The sequence below is a fragment of the Stegodyphus dumicola genome, chromosome 3 (assembly GCF_044657685.1).
Source record: "Stegodyphus dumicola isolate Sdum_Otavi_A_Nest chromosome 3, ASM4465768v1".
NCBI lineage: Eukaryota > Metazoa > Arthropoda > Arachnida > Araneae > Eresidae > Stegodyphus > Stegodyphus dumicola.
Genome location: NC_140770.1, coordinates 173,077,174 through 173,098,185, shown reverse-complemented (window position 1 = coordinate 173,098,185; position 21,012 = coordinate 173,077,174). Strand labels below are relative to the sequence as shown.

At 30.7% G+C, this 21,012-nt stretch overlaps 1 protein-coding gene across 5 annotated transcripts in view; it reads right to left on the bottom strand.

Moving 5' to 3' along the window:
• Nucleotides 1-21,012, bottom strand: part of Lrr47 (Leucine-rich repeat 47) — a 129,775-nt gene that overhangs the window by 46,284 nt on the left and 62,479 nt on the right. For 3 of the 5 annotated variants that reach the window (XM_035356118.2, XM_035356119.2, XM_035356123.2), the window contains 3 exons: nt 19,973-20,121; nt 14,465-14,683; nt 4,535-4,758 (listed from right to left, as the gene is read on the bottom strand). In XM_035356118.2, coding sequence (XP_035212009.1) covers nt 4,740-4,758; nt 14,465-14,683; nt 19,973-20,121 — 387 coding nt within the window. In that variant the 3' untranslated portion in view covers nt 4,535-4,739. Of the gene's footprint in view, nt 1-4,534; nt 4,759-14,460; nt 14,684-19,972; nt 20,122-21,012 lie in introns of those variants that run through there. The other 2 variants (XM_085813623.1, XM_085813624.1) reach the window with 2 other exon arrangements.

The window sequence follows — 21,012 nt, the reverse complement described above, 5'->3', positions numbered from 1 at the left end:
AGACACTGGAAATGTTAGGAAATCATATCTAATTGGTTACCATTGAATTTCGTGTATATTAATACTCCAATCTCTCAAAATGTTACCTACAAAATTTTACTTGGGCCATGCCATTTACCATGTTGCTATATGCAATAGCACATAATATAAGGGTATAATGATTTAGTGAAAGACAGTATGTCCCACAGAAGCCCTTTTGCGACCTTTATTTTTGCAACTGTTGGTCAGAGACATGTACTCGCAGCTACATAAATGTTTTAATTAAGGAAAATAATCACGCAGTAACATTTTTAGATACCATAATTTTACTGATTTTTAATATTTAATTTTTTAAATACTGCCTTAATTGGTACAGTGTTTAGAGCTCATGGCTGCTGTATCATTCATTGGATTCCAAGTTTAAATCCTGGAGAAGGCATGTATGCTTATAAATGTACAAGACAGGGATTCTCAACTGGAGATAATTCACCTGGGGGAATGTCGTCAGCCTTTTATTCAGCTGTTAAGTATTTAGTTTTAGTATTTATCAATATTTTCTATACTTTTTGTTAGTTAATTTATTAAAATAAGTTCAAAATAATCTAAATAAATGTATATATGTATTTTTTTGGTTTTACGATCAAAGGGGTATGATCTAGCAGTGATGAAAGGGATGCATGGGGGCAGAACAGGTTGAGAATCACCGTGTTAAGCATTTAGTTCATATTCCAAATATATATATATATCGTATTTATGCGAATCTAATGCGCATCCCCATTTTAAAACTTTAAATAATAAAAAAATTGTTTGTCGGCAAATGTAATGCGCATCAGTGATATGAGGAATTTATTGAATCTTATTTTATACAACAATGGATTTGTATATAAACTATCAATTAATGGTATGATAATTTTATTTAAATTTAGATACCATATTTTATACAACAATGGATTTATACATAAAGTAGCAGAACATAGAATTAACCTATTAGTGGGCTATTGTCATGTGAAACAATCATTGTTAATTAGCACTACCGTATATACGGTACCTATCGTAAAATATGAACATGAAATAAATCGTAACATTTCTATCTAGCTAACAGTTTCTACAATCAGTGATTAATAGTAAACGTCTTTATTCACTAATGTTTTCATCACTGGAATCCTCGCAGCTCTCTTCGTCAGAAGCAGATTCATTTCTTCTTTCCTCATCATCGTCATCGTCGTCCTCGGCATTCCAGAGCACATCATCATCACTGCCATTCAATGAATTTGAAATGCCACATTTCTTGAAAGATTTCACAATCATTGGTGCTTCGACACTTTTCCAGGTAGCAGAAACCCAGTGTGCAACAATGTGCGATGCAGCACGCTTAATTTTTCCTGTCGGGGTCAATACACGGTTTGGCTCACAAAACCATTTTTCGTACTCCGCCTGAACATACCCCTTAAAAGGTTTATTTATACTAACATCCAGGGGTTGTAACACAGACGTCATCCTTCCAGGAATGATAACAAGATCACTGCCTAGGCTGTGCATCTTCTTTTTTACGTTGTCGGTGAGATGACCATGAAATGCGTCCAGACAAAGCATTGATGGTGGATTAGAGAGCCCACCGGGACGGCGTTTCCATACATTTCGGAGCCAATCAAGCATTAATGATTCCGTCATCCACCCCTTCTCTTGGTTTCGAATCAGGACATCATCTGGGAACAGCTTTTCATTCTTAGGGGTTTTAGGGCATGTTTTCCGTTTCAAGATTAAGAAAGGGGGAAGTTTGCACCCGTCTGCTGTTATTGCCAGCATCACTGTTACGCGTTGTTTTTCACATCCCGAAGTTTTGATGATAACTTCCTTAGTCCTCTTCTCCATAATGGTGTAGTTACGAGGCATATCAAACAAATTGCCGTCTCGTCAGCGTTGCCAATTTGCCCCATTGAAAAATTCTTTTCCTTCCGAAGTGTGATGACATACCGCTGAAATGTTAGTAGTTTTCCCTCAAAATCTGCAGGAAGCTTTTGGCATATTGTTGTACGGCGTCTTAGAGATAAACCCATCCGCTTCATAAACCGATCCACCCATCCACGGCTAGCCTTAAACTCTTGTTTCGGTATTCCAAGAACTTCAGCCTCCTCTTTTGCTTTATTTCTTATGGTGTCACTAGTCACAGGTTGTCCATTCTTCCTCCTTTCACGTACAAATTCCAAAACTTTTTCTTCAATTTTAGGGTGTCTTCCTTTGCGAGGGCCAGTGAATTTCTTTCTACTAGTCGCAAACAGTGCCAATTTCTGTTGCCGCCACAAGCGAACATTGCTCTCAGCTACATTGAACACTCTCCCTGCCTTTCTATTGCCATTTTTTTCAGCATAAAGAATTACTTTATGTTTGAAAGTAGCGTCATATGACATTCTTCTCTGTTTCCCCTCCATTTCGTGACTACCTACTCTGCAGTTTGTATCCTCTATGCAATAATGTGTCAACGATAAATGTAATGGTAAATGTAGTCGAGAAATTTGGTTGACGTTATCAGCGAACTTTGCACTCGAATTTAATGCGCACCCCAATTTTGAATACTACATTTGGCCAAAAACAATGTGCATTAGATTCGCGTAAATACGGTATACTTTTATTCAAGTTTTTGTATTTATCAACATTTTTCATACTTTTTGTTGTTTAATTTAGGGGAAAAAAAAAAATCCAAATAAATTCACATGCATTTTGCGAGTTTTGGAAAAGGGGAGAATGATCTTGCAACGGTGAAAGGGGTGAATGAAGCAAAACTAGTTGAAAACCACTGGTATAGATCTGTGTAGCATGGGGAGCACTCAAAATACATGGGAAGCTGAGGGTTTTCAGGAGTAGTTTGTTGGTAGGGAAAAAGAGATGGAAAACCCTTGGATGCATTCTCTGAAAGGATTTTCCTTCAAAATTAGGACAGAGTTCGGAAAAGTCTTACCGTCACCTATATGGTGTTCAAAGCTCATGCCAATGACAAACACAACCTTGCTTTCCTTGTCCCAATAAAATTCATGGACTTGTTCTGATCAGGCCAGTGAGCTAAGCCAGAACAACATTTTTTTTTATACAGCCTTTGGTCCACAGAGTATGTTTAGTAAGAATTTATACTTATCCTAAAAAATAAAACAGTGTTGGGAGGGGAATTGATGGAGATTTTTAATTTTAAAGTTTTAGATCCAATTCAAGAATTTTACATGAACTGATGAGCAGAATATTTGCATTTGTACATAAATAAAATGAAATATCAGTTTATAGAAAAAGCTTCTACTTTTAGTAGATAAAGTTACAAACACTACCATGCCATTTTTTTGTAAAACATACCAATACAAATTTTACAAAAGGAAGATCATACAGATTTCAGCAGAATTTGTGTTCCAGAGAATACTGGCAAACAATTAACTCAGAACATTATTTGCATAAATTAAAATAGAAACTATTTCAAATTTAACAATTTTTAGGGCATTATTATTAGATTACAACTTTTTAATAATGAATTATAAAATGGCATGTGAATATTATTAATGTATATTTGGCATTGAAAACTTTACTAATTATACTTGCATGAATATGCTTTCTTTCAGCATACCAAATACAATAAAAATATATAAGTTAAAGAATGTTATACACTAGTAAATCACAAAGAAATATAGTTAAATGGCATTAATGGGAGAAAATCATCCTCAAATTATCCTAATTTACTTTTTAACTAAGGAAAAAGGGGGGTGACAATAAATATCTCAATTAGGTTCAGTCATATGTTGAATCAAATACCATGTTTTATTATTTTTTAGAAGGATTATAAATACTTACTAAACATAACTATATAGGCCAAGGGACACCACAAAAAGCCACATCTTGTAAATTTTATAAACTGATTTTTAAATTTAAAAACTACCATAATATAAATATCTATGTCATTTAAAATATTTTTGTACTTGGAAGTATGCATATACAAGTACCAGTTTTTAAAACAAAGCTAGTGCAAGAGCATTTATCGAACACAGTATACCAAATTGAAACACTAGAAGCACAGAAATCAATATTTCTAGGTAATATTTTATTCTGATTAATGCCTAATAATGTACCACTTCTTCATACTTTCTTACAATAAAACAAGATGTCAAATGAAGCTTCAATTTGGATGTCAGTTTTAAGATTTTTTTTTTTTTTTTTTTTTTTGGTCCTTTTCCTTAATAAGAATATCGTATTGGCCTTAGGAAAGTGAAGATGTATGTCAGAATATTTCAGGAAGCGTTTGTATAGTCATTTTTTCTTTTTAATTCATAAAAATTTTCTGAAAAGAATATTTTTATCAATATAATTAGTTTTTTAATTATAAGTATTTTTGACAAGTTCATTTACATATTCTTCAGCCAATTTTTTAAATCCTTATTCAAGTAATGTGAAGTATGTGCACATACACTTGTCCCTAAACTTTAGAACAATTAAAAATACTTTGTTTTAAAACACTATAATCAAGGTCACAATTATTTCTAATCATGTAAAGAATAATACAAAAATAAAATTCAGCTATCAATATGTTTTGGGTATTTTATTTCCAGTTCCGTTAAATCAATTGAAAGCCAACATTGCTCAGAGAAAAATAATAATAATAATAATAATAATACATCTTTTTTTATATCTTCATACAGGAAGTAGCATATATATAGAACAGGAAGCAGCGTATATATAGAACAGGAAGTAGCATATATATAGAATCATTCCGCTCCACGGGGATCTTCTTACCACCAATTTTTCCGCCTGTTAAAAAATGAGAGCAAAACGGGACATCTAACTTTTAATACAGCACGACCATTTTTTTTTCCATCATTTAAATATACTTGTTAGAATGTTAGATCACTGAAAAGATTTGCTAATATATATACTCGAATTTTGAGTGAGTTCTGAAGTACTTACTATATGAATGAACCAATTTGCATCTTAAATTTTATTACTACCATATTTCATGCAAGCCAAATTCAAACAATCAAATTAAGAGACTGGCCATATAAGACAAGGGGAAAAAAAAGGAAGAATAAATAGTTTTATCTCAAAAAAAAAAACTTTTCTGTATTTTAATCACAAAACAGTAATAAAACTATGCTGAAAATATATGCACAAAAACAGAAATAAAAATTACATCAAGAGCTATGTTGTTCTTTTTTGGATTTTCTAGAAGTTTCATGACGTTAATTATGTGCGCAACTAAATCATCATTAAATGTCTAATCTTTAGTTATTCTAACTTCATTATTTACAAGAAATGCATATTTTTGTACATCTTAAATGTCATCCCATCAATTTAATTACTGTAAAATTTATTGTTTATTTATATTACAATAAAAAACTGGAATCAAATGTGGATCTTGGAGCTTTTTCGTGATTAAAGAGATTAGACATGCAATGTATGCAATAAAGTCTCTTACAGTTATTAATCACTTTCTGTAATTATTAACATACTATGTTTTACTTTGAAATTAACTGAAAAATAAAAGAATGCTGCAGATTCTTGAATTCCATACATAGAACAGTTTGCCAAATAAATACTAAACTTCACAATGCAGCAACTTTGTTTTTTTATTTCTGAAAAATCCATGGTTATTTTGAGAAATTTGCTTATTTCTTTTTAAATTTATATTTCCTTTCTGACATATATTTTCACTTACCTCATTTAAGGCCAATATGATATTTTTCAGAAAGAGAAAACAAGAACCAATAACTTAGAACTGACATAAAAATGAAAGCTTTAAATTCCAAATATACAGAAGGCATGGAAGTAATAATAAATTTATTGGGAAACAGAACAGTACTATATGGAATGGAAGAAAAAATACATAAGATGCCAAAAAGGTGTTTTTTAAGGGGGTGAAGGACATTAATTTAAAAAATTCTTCTTTTGAAATATAATTCTTTTTCTTCCCCCCTCTTCCATTTTTTAAGAGGAGGGAAATGATAGGCCCCTAGGAAAAACAAATGCAAATACTTTATGCTTTCAAACCTAGAAACTGGATATTTTCTGCTTTGAGACTTAACAGCCTCATCCCCCTTCTGTCAGTCATGCATACCCATTTTTTTTTTACTGATAAAATTCTTCTCATTCAGCACTTGAAATCTTGTTCTGAGTTACTCTGCTCTTTAATTGTAAGTGTAGAATTTAATAAAAAATAATTAATTAAATATTTCATTCACTGCTTTTATTTTTTAAATGCATTTTTTTTCCATAATATGTTTTAAGTGTTTTTCCTTTGCCCTTTCAGAAACTATTTCAAAAACAATAAAACCTATTTGATATACTGATGTTCTGTCTTGACAATCTTAGTTCTTTCAATCACATAATGCTTTAGTGTGAAGAAAATGCAAGCTCTCCAGAATACAGTATGAGAACACTTTTGAACAATTACTTTTCAGATAAAAGTGAAGCCACATTTTTTCATTTTAAATACTGGGTTCGTTGGAAAAACCCTGCAGTATTTTTATGATGAAGCGGTACAAAAAACAAGAAAAATTCATTGAATTACACAAGTACCAGTTTGTTCTGTGACTTTTTGCCTTCTTTCCAGTAGCTGAAAAATTCCTTTAAAAAGAAAAAAAAAAAAAAAGAGTTAAATTTATCTGTAAAGTTACCAAAGTGCTTTCTGAGCATCTCCAAAGACGCGAACTCCAGGTCATTCAAAGAATTTTGAACTGACATGAAGAGATGAAAATCCAAGAGGGCAAGGTCTGGTGAATATGGAAGGTCACAAACACCCCATTCTTACACAATAAGTCTTAATCTGCCATTTATCCAAATGTGGGTTCGAGAATTGTCATATAAGACAATACCTTGACTATTAGTCAGTTATACGTTTCAATTTCTGCTTTTAAAACTCCTGTTTGGGAACAGTATTTTTTCTAATTTATTGCTTGATTTAGTGGTAACAATTCATAGTATGTAATTCTTTTGTAGTCCAAAATACATAAAGGATCTTTTTTTTTTTTTTTTTTTGAATGCAGTCCCCTCTTGTATGTTACTAAAGGAGGTTCTTATATCTTACCCCACGATATTTTTCTTGTAACATTATTGTATAGTATCCATTTCTCATCTCCAGTAATGAGAGATTTCAAAAAAGGAACTCATGCCAAAACGCAAATAAGTATATTCTGCTTCATTAAAGAATGAGATATTCCTACATCATAGTGGCTTACATATCAAATTTCTTCAAATGATACTATGTACTCTTGTACTTTTTAAAATATTTAGTTTGTCTGATTTAGTTCTCGAATTGCAAAACTTGGATTATCAGCAATAGATTCTTTTAATTGTTTTGTCCAGAGTGGGTATCATTTTCAAGGCTGAACTTTCCACATTTGTCAAACCATCTATGTTTTGTGTCATCAGAAACAGCAACTTTTCTACATACAGCACAAACTTCATTAACAGTCTAACAAATACTTCTTTGTTCTTTAAAAAAATAATAATAATGAAAGAGCATAATATGATGAAAATAAACTTTGCCCCCCTCTAGGACTTGATTGAAAAATAAATATGCCATAACAAATGCCAGGATTATGCAAAGCGGGCCAATGAATATTTAAATATCTACTTTATCAAGGTCACTCTTTATTAGCATTAACAAAATGATTAGAAGGAAATGTGCATGGATTTGGAAAACTGCAGAATGCTTTGGATGACCCAATAAAACACAAATTTAAATAAGAAATTTTGTGTTGGTATTATCCACACTATGAATCCATACGAGTTACCAATAAATAAATAAATAATTAAATAAATAAACATGCAAGGAATTGAAGAACAAAATACTTTTATTTATTAGCTATATAATCTAGTCTTAAAATGGTTTATATACAAAAGTTTTCCAATAGATTATTTAGCACATTGATTCCAGCTGCCTTTAGTGAAAACCTTGGTAAAAGGTTCTTATGTAGGAAGAATATGCTGTTCTGACCTTGCATGAAATTGGGGTCGGGGAGTATTCATTATTAGGTTATGTGAGAGCAGTTATTTGATACCAAAACAGATAAAAATAGATGATTAAAAAGTTAGTAGATATAGGGGGTGTAAAAATGTGCACAGTTAGGCTATTTTTACACATTGTTCTATAACTCTACAAAAGACTGAATCAAAATTTTGATATCTGCAGGTAAATTCTTTTTTAATAGTCACAGATCGGAATCATGTTAGCTTAATCCAAAGATGGATGAAACTGACAATGAAGCACACTAATACATGAAGATTTGTGTGAGATAAGTTTTCAAATTTTTCTACACCTGCCAATTGAGATCAGAATTTTGCCATGGAAGAACTTGTGAAGATGACCTAAGTGTCATTTCTTTATACATATCAATCACCACAGAAATCACTGTTTTTAAGTGGAAAAATTGATATGCCATGAAGACCCCAGATTACCAAAAATACAGCAGAGATTGTAAGCATTTCAGCTGATATTGCAGAATCACTTTTAAGAAAAATCTAATGATGAGAAAAATCTGAGCCAAATGGTATTCAGAAAGCTAACAAAGCAGAGAAAGGAAATTGTGTGAGAATTTGGAAATCACTTTTAACAATGTTTTATACAAGACCTAGAACAGTTTTTATACAGATTTGTGATAGATAAAATGTGGGTACACCAATTTGATGCAGAAAGAAAATAATCACATTTGCCAGATCCTAAGCAAAGATTTTTTTCCCTTCTTTAAAAAACCTTCATAGGACATGTTTTGCAATGATTATGTTGTGCTACCAATGACAATGGATTTTACTACATGAGGACAACTCTGACTCACTGGAATTAAATGTGCTACAGTTGGTTTGGCTTATTTGGTTATGGCAAAGCACTCGAGGGCTATCTACATGAGGGATGGCTTGGTGGAGGATTTTCTAAGGAAAACTATATCTTGTATCTATGTTACACATGGGGAAAGCCACCGAAACTTCCATGAAGCCAGCACATTTTCCTGCAATAGATCCCAGGTTGAACTACCAGCATTCATTGATTTTACCGCTCAGCCACTGGTGGCTCTAAATCTGCTACGGAAATAATGAAGAAAATGCAGTGCATTAATAAGAAATTAGAGGAAAATGTTTTTTAAAAAATGCTTTATGTAGCATTATTACTTACATCCCGTTCTATGAACGTTTTCATCGTTCTCTGTACATAGTGTTAAAAACAACTTTTATCAATTTCAAATTAACTAAACAATTCTTATATTGCTTTTAAATCTCTCACTTAGGCAATGCAGTGTTTTAATTTTAAAGACAAATTTTAAATCTTACAGAATATCAAATTGCAGCCCCTCTAAGAATCAGCAGTTTGCTTGGGTGACAAATATCTTGCAAGCTAACTGGGTGATAACTGCCATGGTAACATAGCAATAACAAAAAGGAAAACATTTCTGTCACCAAAACAAGGGAGAAAGACAGTTTCTTTTACTCAGGAAATAAAATTTGTACTTTTAACAATTTTTCTTCACCTTTTAAGTTTCAATAATTAATAAAAAATTAATCACGGTAATTTGTAGAAAATAAAATGCCAATTTTTTTTAATGTTTATTTGTATATAAGAATATATGCCATACTTTTGCATTTTAAAAACAGAAGTGCAAGCTAAAAAATATTATCTTGCATATTTATAAGAGTTGATCTGTGATTCCAGCCCCCTCCCAAAAAGAGAGATATATAAAATGCTTTTATTTCTGATGAATTCACATAGTGAATATTTCATTCTCTCTGAAAATATCATTTTAATACAAATACTTATACATCAACAACCACTGATTAACAGTCTCAATAAAGTATTGCCATGTGATAGTATGAAATTATATATTGTAGGTTTTTAAAACATTTACTAGAAATTACATAATTATGGTACATGAAACAGTTCATGTTCTTAATTTCCTTTTTCTCTTGTTTCATCTTTTCAGTTTTAATTTCAACCAACAAGATCTTAAGGTTTCATTTCACCTTTATAGCTTTTACTCAGTAAATGCATTCGTCTGAAATGATATGATATATGGAAACTCAGCAAGTTCCAGTGGGTTTTTCTTTTTTTTAATTTGAAATTTTTACTGAAGCAATAATAATGATCTGGACAGCAGCTATGGCCGAGATGAATAATTTTTATTGAAAGAGATTTCATTCAGCTTGCTTTTGAAACATTTACGTCCATATGATTTGATGAATCTTCTTGCAAATTAATAACTGTAAACACATTTCACAGCAAAAGGTTTCACTTCCAGCAACTTGTGTTTAAGTCACTCCCAGGATTAAATTTAGAGGTTAGCAATCTTAAGTCTCAGTACTTTTATATTTCCAATATTATAATAATGGACAAAAAGGATGATATTCTGTACTGATTATTAATCATTGATATCAAGAACCATTTTTATTTTGCCAAAATTCAGCGTACTACTTTTATAACCACAATTTTACACATGTCATTAGATAATAAAAAAGATAATTGGTGTCTGATGAACTAATTAGTAAATGCAATCACAATCAGGAGATGCACACTTCAGTCTTTAATTATGCCATTTTTGAGTTATCAGCATTTTCAGACCACATTAAAAATTGTTCTCATTATCCAAAGCTGAAATATTTCCATTTCTATAAGAATAAACCTTTTTGATATTTGTTCTGATAACAAAATTCCTTCTTCATAGAAAATCGTAATTTTATCAGTTTCAAGTTTCAAATGAAAAATACCTTAATAAAATGATATATTAATAATTTTTTCTATATGCCTTTCCTGTGCCTAAAAGTATCATTTAAAAATGAAAAGCAAGCACAAAAATATTCTAGACGCTGTATACTATAATACAATACATAATTTAAGGGACAATACATGCTAGGTTAAACTTCAAAACAACCAATAATATTTTTCACTTGCTCACTTATTTCACTTGCAAGTTGTTTTTCAAATGATACTTGACAAAATTATCAATTTATACAAACTTATATCTTCACTGCCTCTAACTTTTTCTTCTTCTAATTTACCATTTAAAATGTTTTTCAAATTTTTGCATGCCAAAATAAAAATATTACATACAAGTTCAATGAACTACGTGGATTTTCAAACATCTAATATTATAAAAAGCAAACACATAAATTAAGTAATTCGATTTTAATGTTAAGGGTACACAGAAAGTGTGGTGTATTGTGGCACTTTTGTTGGTATCTTTTAGTGATATAAGTGTTTGGCAGCATAAGTTCCAACATCTAATCCACAATTAAACATCACAAATGGCAGCAATGCATCTATCTACTGAATATTATTAATTTGCACTACTGAATATAATAAATTTTATAAATGATTAGCTTCGAATAAATTTGGTACAGTGATTTTTAATTCTTTCAGGTATTCTACAGTAAGAAGTTGGGTGTCAAATTTGATGCATATTACAATCAGAGGTAGATTTAAAAACTGCACAAGTCATAACTGTTTCTGTATCCCTATTCCAAAGGGCTTTCAAATCCTCTATATTTATTTAGTCAACATACCTTGAGCATTGAGATGATGGGTACATAAAAGTTCAATTCAGGTAGACCCCCATTTCATAAATCTGCTCCTGATTATAACATGTTTCTAAATTTAAAAGCATAAAACAGTCTCTATTAAAAAAATTTCTAGAGACTTTATTCCCTACTTTCAATATATATCTATTGATTCATTAAAGAACATCATCTGTCTAATATGATGCTGATTCTCCAAGCACCTACCAAAAGAAATCAATCCAGGTGGTTCAACTGAGTGAATTCTCCTAATCTCACTGATCTTACGACTCGTTTCATCACTACACAATGCTTTTGATTCACTCTGCATTCCCAGTCTTATTCATCAAGGTTAATGTTTGCTTTTGATTCACTCTGCATTCCCAGTCTTATTCATCAAGGTTAATGTTATCGAGCAGCAAGTTGTAAAAAAGAACTGACTGAATTCATTGAGCGAATGGTTACAATTTAATTACATAAAAGAGCAGTTTCGCCCACCTCTACTGCTAAAATGAATGGATTCAGAGACTTCCAGGAAAACATATTTCCAAATAATACATTTTCTCCTTAGACAAAATTTTTGTCCCAATATGCATAAACAATCATGTACATAAAAAATAATGCAGTCAAAAATGAATTTATCAATCCAAGCAACATTTCCAATCAAACATATGATTTTGATATTCATAAATCTATAGCATTTTCAGTGATATAAAAATATTAGCATAAGTAAAAAAAAGCAATCTATGGCTACCTAGCCTAATTGCCACCAGATTTTGATATTGTGTACATTGTAACATTGTCCCCACTGTTACTAACATTAAATTGGGAAGCTGCATAACAATATTTCTTTCTCAAGTGGGTTGATCTTCAAACATCTAAGACCTATTTTTCAGATGATATTAAAATTTTCAATCAGGGTAGTTATTTGTAAGATACTTTGCAACATTTAAATTATCAGAGAAGAGTTCACCCATATAAATGCTCCAGACTGAGGATTAAGATTACTGGAGATGGAAAGGCAACAAAAATCAATGTAAGTTGCAGCATAATTCCCCCCCCCCCAGCCGTGTTTTAAAAAGTCTCTAACCCATTACTCTGATGACCTCTTTCAAGTCTGCAGTATGCATCATATTTGCTATATTATGCAGCCTGGAAGCACCACAACTAATTAATTAATTAAATATTTATCTTTCCTCACCCAAAAAAGTAGTTATTAGCAAATAGTACTTAATTAACAGAACTTCAGGTTTTATCTACATTATTTCATGAATTTAAAATTTACTGTGATGCAGCTGGATAATTTTGTCAAAATAAGCAGTTATACAAAAATAGTTTAAGTTTCAAAACACTAATAATATGCTGCAAGTTATATTTTCAGCAGTTAAACAGCCTAGCTCCTTGAGATTCTGCCATTAATCCTAGTCTACAAGTAGTATAGTTTTTCCTAGATAGAATCCTCAAATAAAGGGACTTTTTACCATATGCAGATAGCTTTATAGAGCTTTGCAATGTTTTAGTTTCTTGGCATATATTAATTTAATAGTTAAATTTTGTAACCTCATAAACTCGGAATTTTAAACAAAATTGTTATAACAGTAAGCTCAGGTTCTCTATGCAGTGCTTTATAAGGTAAAGAAACTTTATTTCTACAGTAAAAGATATTAACGTTGTTTATTCATACTTCATTAACTGCATTGGAAAGCATGAATAGGATAATAACAAAAAAGTTGCAAACACTCAGTAAATAAAATTAGCATTCTGCCACGATGGATCCAATAAATTGGCATAATGGTGCATGCATACACCATTATGCCAATGATAGGATTTCCTATACTGGTAATCTTTTTTATTTTCATTACCTTATATTGGAATAATACAGATTTTATCAAAAAATCCAGATCTTAAAGAGAAAAGTGATATTTTATGGAAATGAAAAGTTTTTAGAGTGAAATAATTAATGATACATACCATCCTTTAAATATGCATTTCTTGTAAAGCAACAAAATGATTAACATCTTACCAAATGTGATTTTCAAACTTAACTGGCCGTTTAATCATGCACAGTTAATAGTGCAATACAATTTAAGCATTAAACAATTTACTTAATATCAAAAATACTAAACTGTAAATCTTTCAACTTTAAGCTGCTTGGAAAAATGAAAAAAATAATTTCATTTAAATATCAACTATATCTTTACACAATAAAAATACAGTACAAAGTCTGTAATTCGAACATCCATTATCCAGAATGATCTATAATCTGGACCTCAAAGCCACAAACTTTTTTTTTGTATGCTTTACGCATGCGCGATTAATGTTACCCATGCTCATTTAATGTTAAAGCATGCGCGCTTACCACAAAAAAATAAAGCAACTTAAACAACTTGCATTGAAAGAAATGTTTAATAAAGTAAACAAATAAATATTAATCTTTTTTTGTAAATCCTGATACCCTTTCGATCATAATTGCTCTTTATTTCATAAATTATGGTTTCATATTTTGAATTGTACAATTTCTGCATGCCATATTACCAGATTTAAATTGATGATCTATAATCCGGAAAAACCCTTAATCCTGAATCGCCGAAGTCCGGATTACGGACTTTGTACTGTAATATACTACATGCCTATGAAATATATTTTTACGTAAAATATTTTCCAAGAATAGGTTGATTCGTATTTACCAATAAGTACCAGCAAGCTGTTTAAAAAGCTTATATAAAAATGACTAATACATATTTATTTAGGCATAATAAATCTTAATTTTTTATCAAAGAAAAAGAGAAAATACTTTTAAATGTAAGTAAATGCTAAGAAATTTGCCTTATTAATTTTTTTTGAATCACTGTGCACAAATTTAGCATATTATGGCAAATGACCAGAAGCAATATTTTTACAACAGAAATTAAATTCTGTCATTTATACAAATGCATTAATTAATATCATTAAAAGACAAAAAAATTAACTGCATACTTACTTTTTCCAACATTTCATTGAACAAAAATAAACTTCTAGCGGCACTTTAAAACGGCTAGTATTATTGATGTACACAACAGTTGAAGCCAGCTTGTACAGATCCAAAACAAGTATGCAGGATGACACATTCTGAAACACTCGCTTTCCACATGGGCAAGGACAATGCTCAATGATATAATCAATTACATTTTTGGGCAGATCTTCAGAGGTATAATGAATGCTGTGTGGATAAAAAATATGTATACATATTATGCATATTAAAATGCATATAGACAGAAAAATATTAATTTTTCAAAATGTATTATAACTTCTTTGAAAAAAATTACACTAAGTACATTTTGAAAACGTATACACTAAGCACTACAACTTTTTCAATCGCCGAATTTCAAATTTAACCATTTTGTTACTAAGCATTATAACTTTTTCTATTCATCGAACTGAAGTAAATTAAAACATCACTCGAGCTTAAAATTTTTAGTAGGTAATAACTGAAGATCCATTTCAGTTTTATAATCCAAGAAATTCAATGCTTTTTCCTTTTACAATTATGCATTTTTACGACACCTATTTAATGTTACATTAAAAGTTTTTTCTCTAATTATTTTTATTACTCTTAATCAGTTTAAAATTTGTAGTTAATCTTCTTTCATTACTTAACACACATTAAGTTTAAGAACAGTATTTTGCTACTGAGATGCTGAAATAATACTTTTTTTATTTTTAAAACTTTTGTTACTTAATGCTACAGATTTTGACAACTATTCTTATTTTTACATCATTTTTTTTATCAAATTTTTCATTTATTATTTTCTCAAATGTTACACTGTTTCCGTTTACTAGTTTTGTTTTTTTGGACTCAGTCCACGTAAAGAGAAAATAATTTTTATTTAATTGTTAAGCTTTTTTGCTTATGATTTTGATGCTATAACTTTACAGGGAAGGGATTCCCCCCCCCCCACACACTCTGGCTGGTATAGTTTCAAATCTTCGTATGTTGGACTGCTTATATTAACATATTTTGTTTTTTGGAATCACTCTGCTCAAAATAATAAACGAAATTATTTAAAAAAAATATTATATATATATATTTTTTTAGGATTCTGATGCTTTAATTTTGCAATTTTTTGCACTACTTTCTAAGGCCTATAGGGTATGGACTGAAAAAAAAAAAAAAACACAAATTATTTTGATTAACTTTCTGAGATTATTTTAAGCATTAAATTTTAATTTGTGTCTTTGGTGGTTCAGAAACAGGCTAATGTATTTACATCTTTCATTGCAATAACTCCCTGATGATGATGCAGAGAAAGATGTAAATTTCTTTTTCCTTTTCATTTTTGGTTTTAGGATGTTTTGTGACTTCATTGTGCTTATGGTTTTTTTTTTTTTTTTTTTTTTTTTTTTTTTTTTTTTTTTTTTTGGGATATGGTTCATTCCAAATTAAATATGCAATGACAGATTTAAAATATATTAATTTATTTTGCATTATATACATATGGGGGTTGTAAGAGGATAATTTGGGGAGATAACTGCAATGTATTGGCTATGGTCCTCTGCATTATAACTTGGAAAGGCTTTTTAACTGTATAATTAGTAATATGACATTCAAAGACAGACACAGCCATATATTCCACACAATTTTATTCCTGAATAATGAATTCCAAGGATATACAGTACTAGAGCATCGTGCAGCAGCACCACAGGTCCGGGGTTCGAATCCCAGGCTGGGCAAGGTCGACTCAGCCTTTCATCCCTTGGGTCAATAAAATGAATACCAAGTTCGCTTAGGGACTAAACACTGGGGGTCCTGCGACAAGCTGACCACTTGTTCAAGGCATATGCTTACGCACCCCGGGGCCCACAGTCAAGATAGCAGATTTCGGGGCACTGAAAGCCTTGGCCCATTAGGGCTGTTTGTGCCACTGAGTTTAGTTTTTAGTTTTTTTTTATACTCCTTTATTATTCAATTAATAAACATTAAAAAATTGTTTAGGCATCACTGCATGAGTCATTACTTAAATTGTCATGTTTTTATAAACATGTGTTGATGAAAGGAAAGTATAATAAATAATGATTTGCCAGGTTGGCGTCAGATCAACGATGTATCTACATGGAAATTTTTGGTTTTTTTTATTTATTTATTTATTTTTTTTTTTTTCAGATTTATGCCAAAAGCAGATACGCACCAATGGAGTGAAATTACTGATCGCACAAATTTATGCTAACATGATTGTTTCTTCAAGAGCAAGATATTTTATTTAGTGTTGAAGTGAAATTCAGAATTGGGACTCTCCAGATGTTTTATTATGCGTGGAGGGGGAGTCAATAGTGCATGTGTAATGCCTACGAGAAAAATGTTGGTGGTTTTGAGGTCATTCAGGATTTCGGACTTTGTACTGTATATTCTTTTTTATTTCACATCATCATTGTAGGTCTGCTACGCACCCCGCAATTTTATACAAATTTTATTTTTAGAACAATGGACAAAAGGTGGCAGAGGCAGCAACAGGGCAGCAATAGAAGTAGACGCAAAAGTGTGCAGTTATCCAATAGGGAGGCTCATGAAGAGAAGATTTTTGTTTAGATTGCTTATTAATAGAAAAGTTTCAGTTATCGAAATTTTGAGTTCAAGTTGCGAATTAACTATGTCCTCAGCGATACGCAAGTCATATGAAATGGACTGATCTAGATATGACGCAGTCCAGAAAAGGCATTACTACTTACTTGAGAGGGAGAATTAAGAACTATTGTTTGTTGTAATTTGCTTATTATAATTTTGAGATTTACATATTTATCTTACATATATATAATATATTAAGTGCGCAGTCATGAATATGGTACTTTTAACTTCTGGCTGTAGACATGGCTAGGTAGAAAAGGCAGGAATAAGACGTTGACAAAAATAATTTCGGCAAATCACCATCTTTATTTTTAGGCAGATCAAAAATTATTTCTTTGGCAGACAAATTACTTTCCAATCAAAATTGAATACAAATAATTTTTATATATACAGATAAAAAACTATGCATCATTTCAAGCAAATAAGCAACAGCATGGAAAAGTAGCATGCTACCAGCAGGAAAGCATACGTGAAAGAGAACGCAGCAGTTCAAAGGAAAAACGGAGAAAATTGATAGTTTCAGTTCGAGTTAGAGAAAGCTTTGGTTTACAATTAATTTGATTGGACAATAGGTATCTGCATTAAAACATTACATAACATAGAAAAATCTAGAATTTGGGAGAACAAATGAATTTAGGGGGTGATCATCAAATCTAGAATGTTAATTTTGAGATTTATTTTTAAAGCAGCTATCGTATTTTGTTATATCTTACATATATATACACATATAATATGTCAATATACAGCAGTATAAATGACCTATTTATCTGAAAGAATTTCAACATAGTACTGACACCACTCATAAATCAAGTACTTATGGCATTTGAACAATATTTTTTACAAACAGACTGATGAATGAAAACACACAATATTTAGACAAATTATTTCAACTTTTCAAATGCTTGAAAAGATTTTCTATTTTGAAATAAATTATTTAATATATCAAATGCTGCTTCCATTAATGTACATTTTTTTTTTTTTTTTTTTTTTTTTTTTTGCAAACTGCGGAATTGTTTCAAATTTCTTACAATGCATTTTATGAGATCCTTTTTTTAATTATATTAATTTTTTGTGGTAGTCCTATAATTCTTATCAGCTATCATACCATTTTTCAAATACTGGTCAAACTGACAAGTGAGGTAAATTAGGCATACAGTGATGCTTCGTTTAACTATGATGGTATTCATTATGTAAAATGTTAACTGGTTCAAAATTATGAATTATTTTACAGAATATTAAAAAACTACAAATATTTAATATGCTGTGACTACAAATTTGGAGGGGAAAAAAAACATATATACATTATACCTATCCAATCTTGCAGTTTTAAGACAATTTAATCTAGGAGTTGAAAACTCATCTTTCTTTCACCATCTTAAGATACCTTCTTTTGGTTTTACTGGAAGTTCAGGTCTTAAGAAATTATCTAAGGTTTAGAAATCATCTAAAATGGTGTTTTCTTTAGGATGGAATTTCCACTGGATTTAGATTTCTTTCTCAACTAGCACATAGTACTACAATTGAACAATCTCAGTTATTAGAATGATACTGTCTGGCTATGAACTGTACCTCTTTACAACTTCTAATTAAATCAATTTTGCTGTCAGAAAAATACAGAAATATGCTCTTCAAAATGTCCTCAGTAGTCACAATTAGTATTTTCTTCTTCTAATCAGATGAAACTTTCTTCCGAGCTCCCTCAATTTCTCATTCAAGAAAGATTTGTAGCTCATAAAATAATATTGATAAATATGTTTGTTTACCAATTCTTTTGCTCTTTGTTTATGCACAGATAATTTCTATTTATGTGAACCAATACAATAAATTTAATTCTGCCTTTAATAAGTAATGAATCTAATATATGCTTTGTTATGCAGCCCATCAGTATATCATCATGAGCATCATAGTATATTTAACATTTGTAATTTTTTTATTAATACAGCAGTACTTATTTAGGTACTATCGCATTATTTGCCCAACCTTCCCGAAAAATCACCAATTGTTGGCAATTAATTTTTCACTAAACTAACACATGAAAAACTAAAGCCATTAAAAAAAAAAAAAGGCAGTGCACTGAAAATCACATAAAACAGCAACGAATTAACGAAATTAAAAGCACAAAAAAACACCTATAATGAAATAGTAAAAATTACATAAAACAAACATTCATAATGAAACACTCAAAATTTCATTAAACACTCACAAATCAGCTAAATTAAAAACATAACAAAAACCATAATAAAAACACTTCCATTTTATTGGTCTGCTTTAAATTTAAAATAATCAGAGAACTGCCGAATTCTCAACATCACAGGGCAACTTCGCACTGCTCTCCATGTATACATCACCCTGTTTTAAATCTTAATAATAATTTTTTAAAAAAGGCAGTTATTTGGGAAAAACTATTAATCACAATCACCTAAGAACAGTTCATAAACCACTTTTGAACTGCAAGTTTTCTGTAATAATGGTAAGCAATAAAAATTGCTAGCCAAATGCATCACATATGAACACCTTGCTGACAATTTTAACAGTAAATTTCCAAATAATGTGATCACTTGTAAAATACAGCTACATGGGATGTGCATTTCTACACTAGACAAATACACTTTGTTACAAGAAGGGGGGGAACCTCCAAAATTCTACACAAATGTATTAATGGGCTGCTGGATAAAATACGTTTTAGTAAAATTCTGGGTTGCCTACTTCGGGCTTTGCACTGTGATTCTTGTCGTGCTAAGGCGGACAATGCAATAGTACCCTTATTTATTTACAGTATTTTGTTATAAGTTATTTGCATTGCACACGTACTGAATATTGTATACATATACATAAACCTTCAACTATCTACCTTTAGCAGTAACAAAAATAGTAAAACTATATACTAACTTATTTTTAACTATACAAGAAGCAGCACATTCCATTAAAGTGGGCAATTCCCAAAACACTATAGGGCGTAAAACAACATCAGTATTCAAGGGGTTATGAAACAAATCCAGCGTATCAAGTTGCAGTTTTCTGATGCCAAATGGAAGAACCTGTAAATTTCAATATAAATTTAACAATAGGAAATACAGTAAATTTATAATTTTAATAAATAGCAGAAAGGCATGACTGATACCTATGAAAATGTATGGTGTACATATATTTTTTTGGAAATGCTACAATGTTGTTAAGACAAATGCAACTTGCTAAAAATACAGTTACAAAATTTAAAAAAGATGCTTGCTAAAAATACAGTTTAAAAATTTGCACTGAGGTATGTAATATAACTTCTCCTCTTCAAAAATATCATACACATTTGAAAAAATCCATTAATGATTGAGTAGTGTGGTTGAAAAGTTGTTATGCAAAACCCATTACTGCCACAAAGGAGAGGGCAGATTTGTTCATGAGCATGGAAAGGGAAATTCAGACACAAAGACGAATTTCACTGAATTTGAAAAGCAAATTTTTCATCATCAAAGACATGTTTATGGCTATCGTTACCTGACCACATTATGATCCACATCACAAAAAAATTTTTGATGGAAAAATTGAGAATGGCTGTTTGTTTATCAAGAATCAGCTAGGCAAAACTTGATAAATAAGGGAAACATGACAATAAAAAGAGTGGATTACTGCCACAAAGGAGAGGGCAGATTTGTTCATGAGCATGGAAAGGGAAATTCAGACACAAAGACGAATTTCACTGAATTTGAAAAGCAAATTTTTCATCATCAAAGACATGTTTATGGCTATCGTTACCTGACCACATTATGATCCACATCACAAAAAAATTTTTGATGGAAAAATTGAGAATGGCTGTTTGTTTATCAAGAATCAGCTAGGCAAAACTTGATAAATAAGGGAAACATGACAATAAAAAGAGTGGATTTTGTGCAGAGGAAATTAGTAAGACCAAACTTCATCATGCAGCATGGTTACAC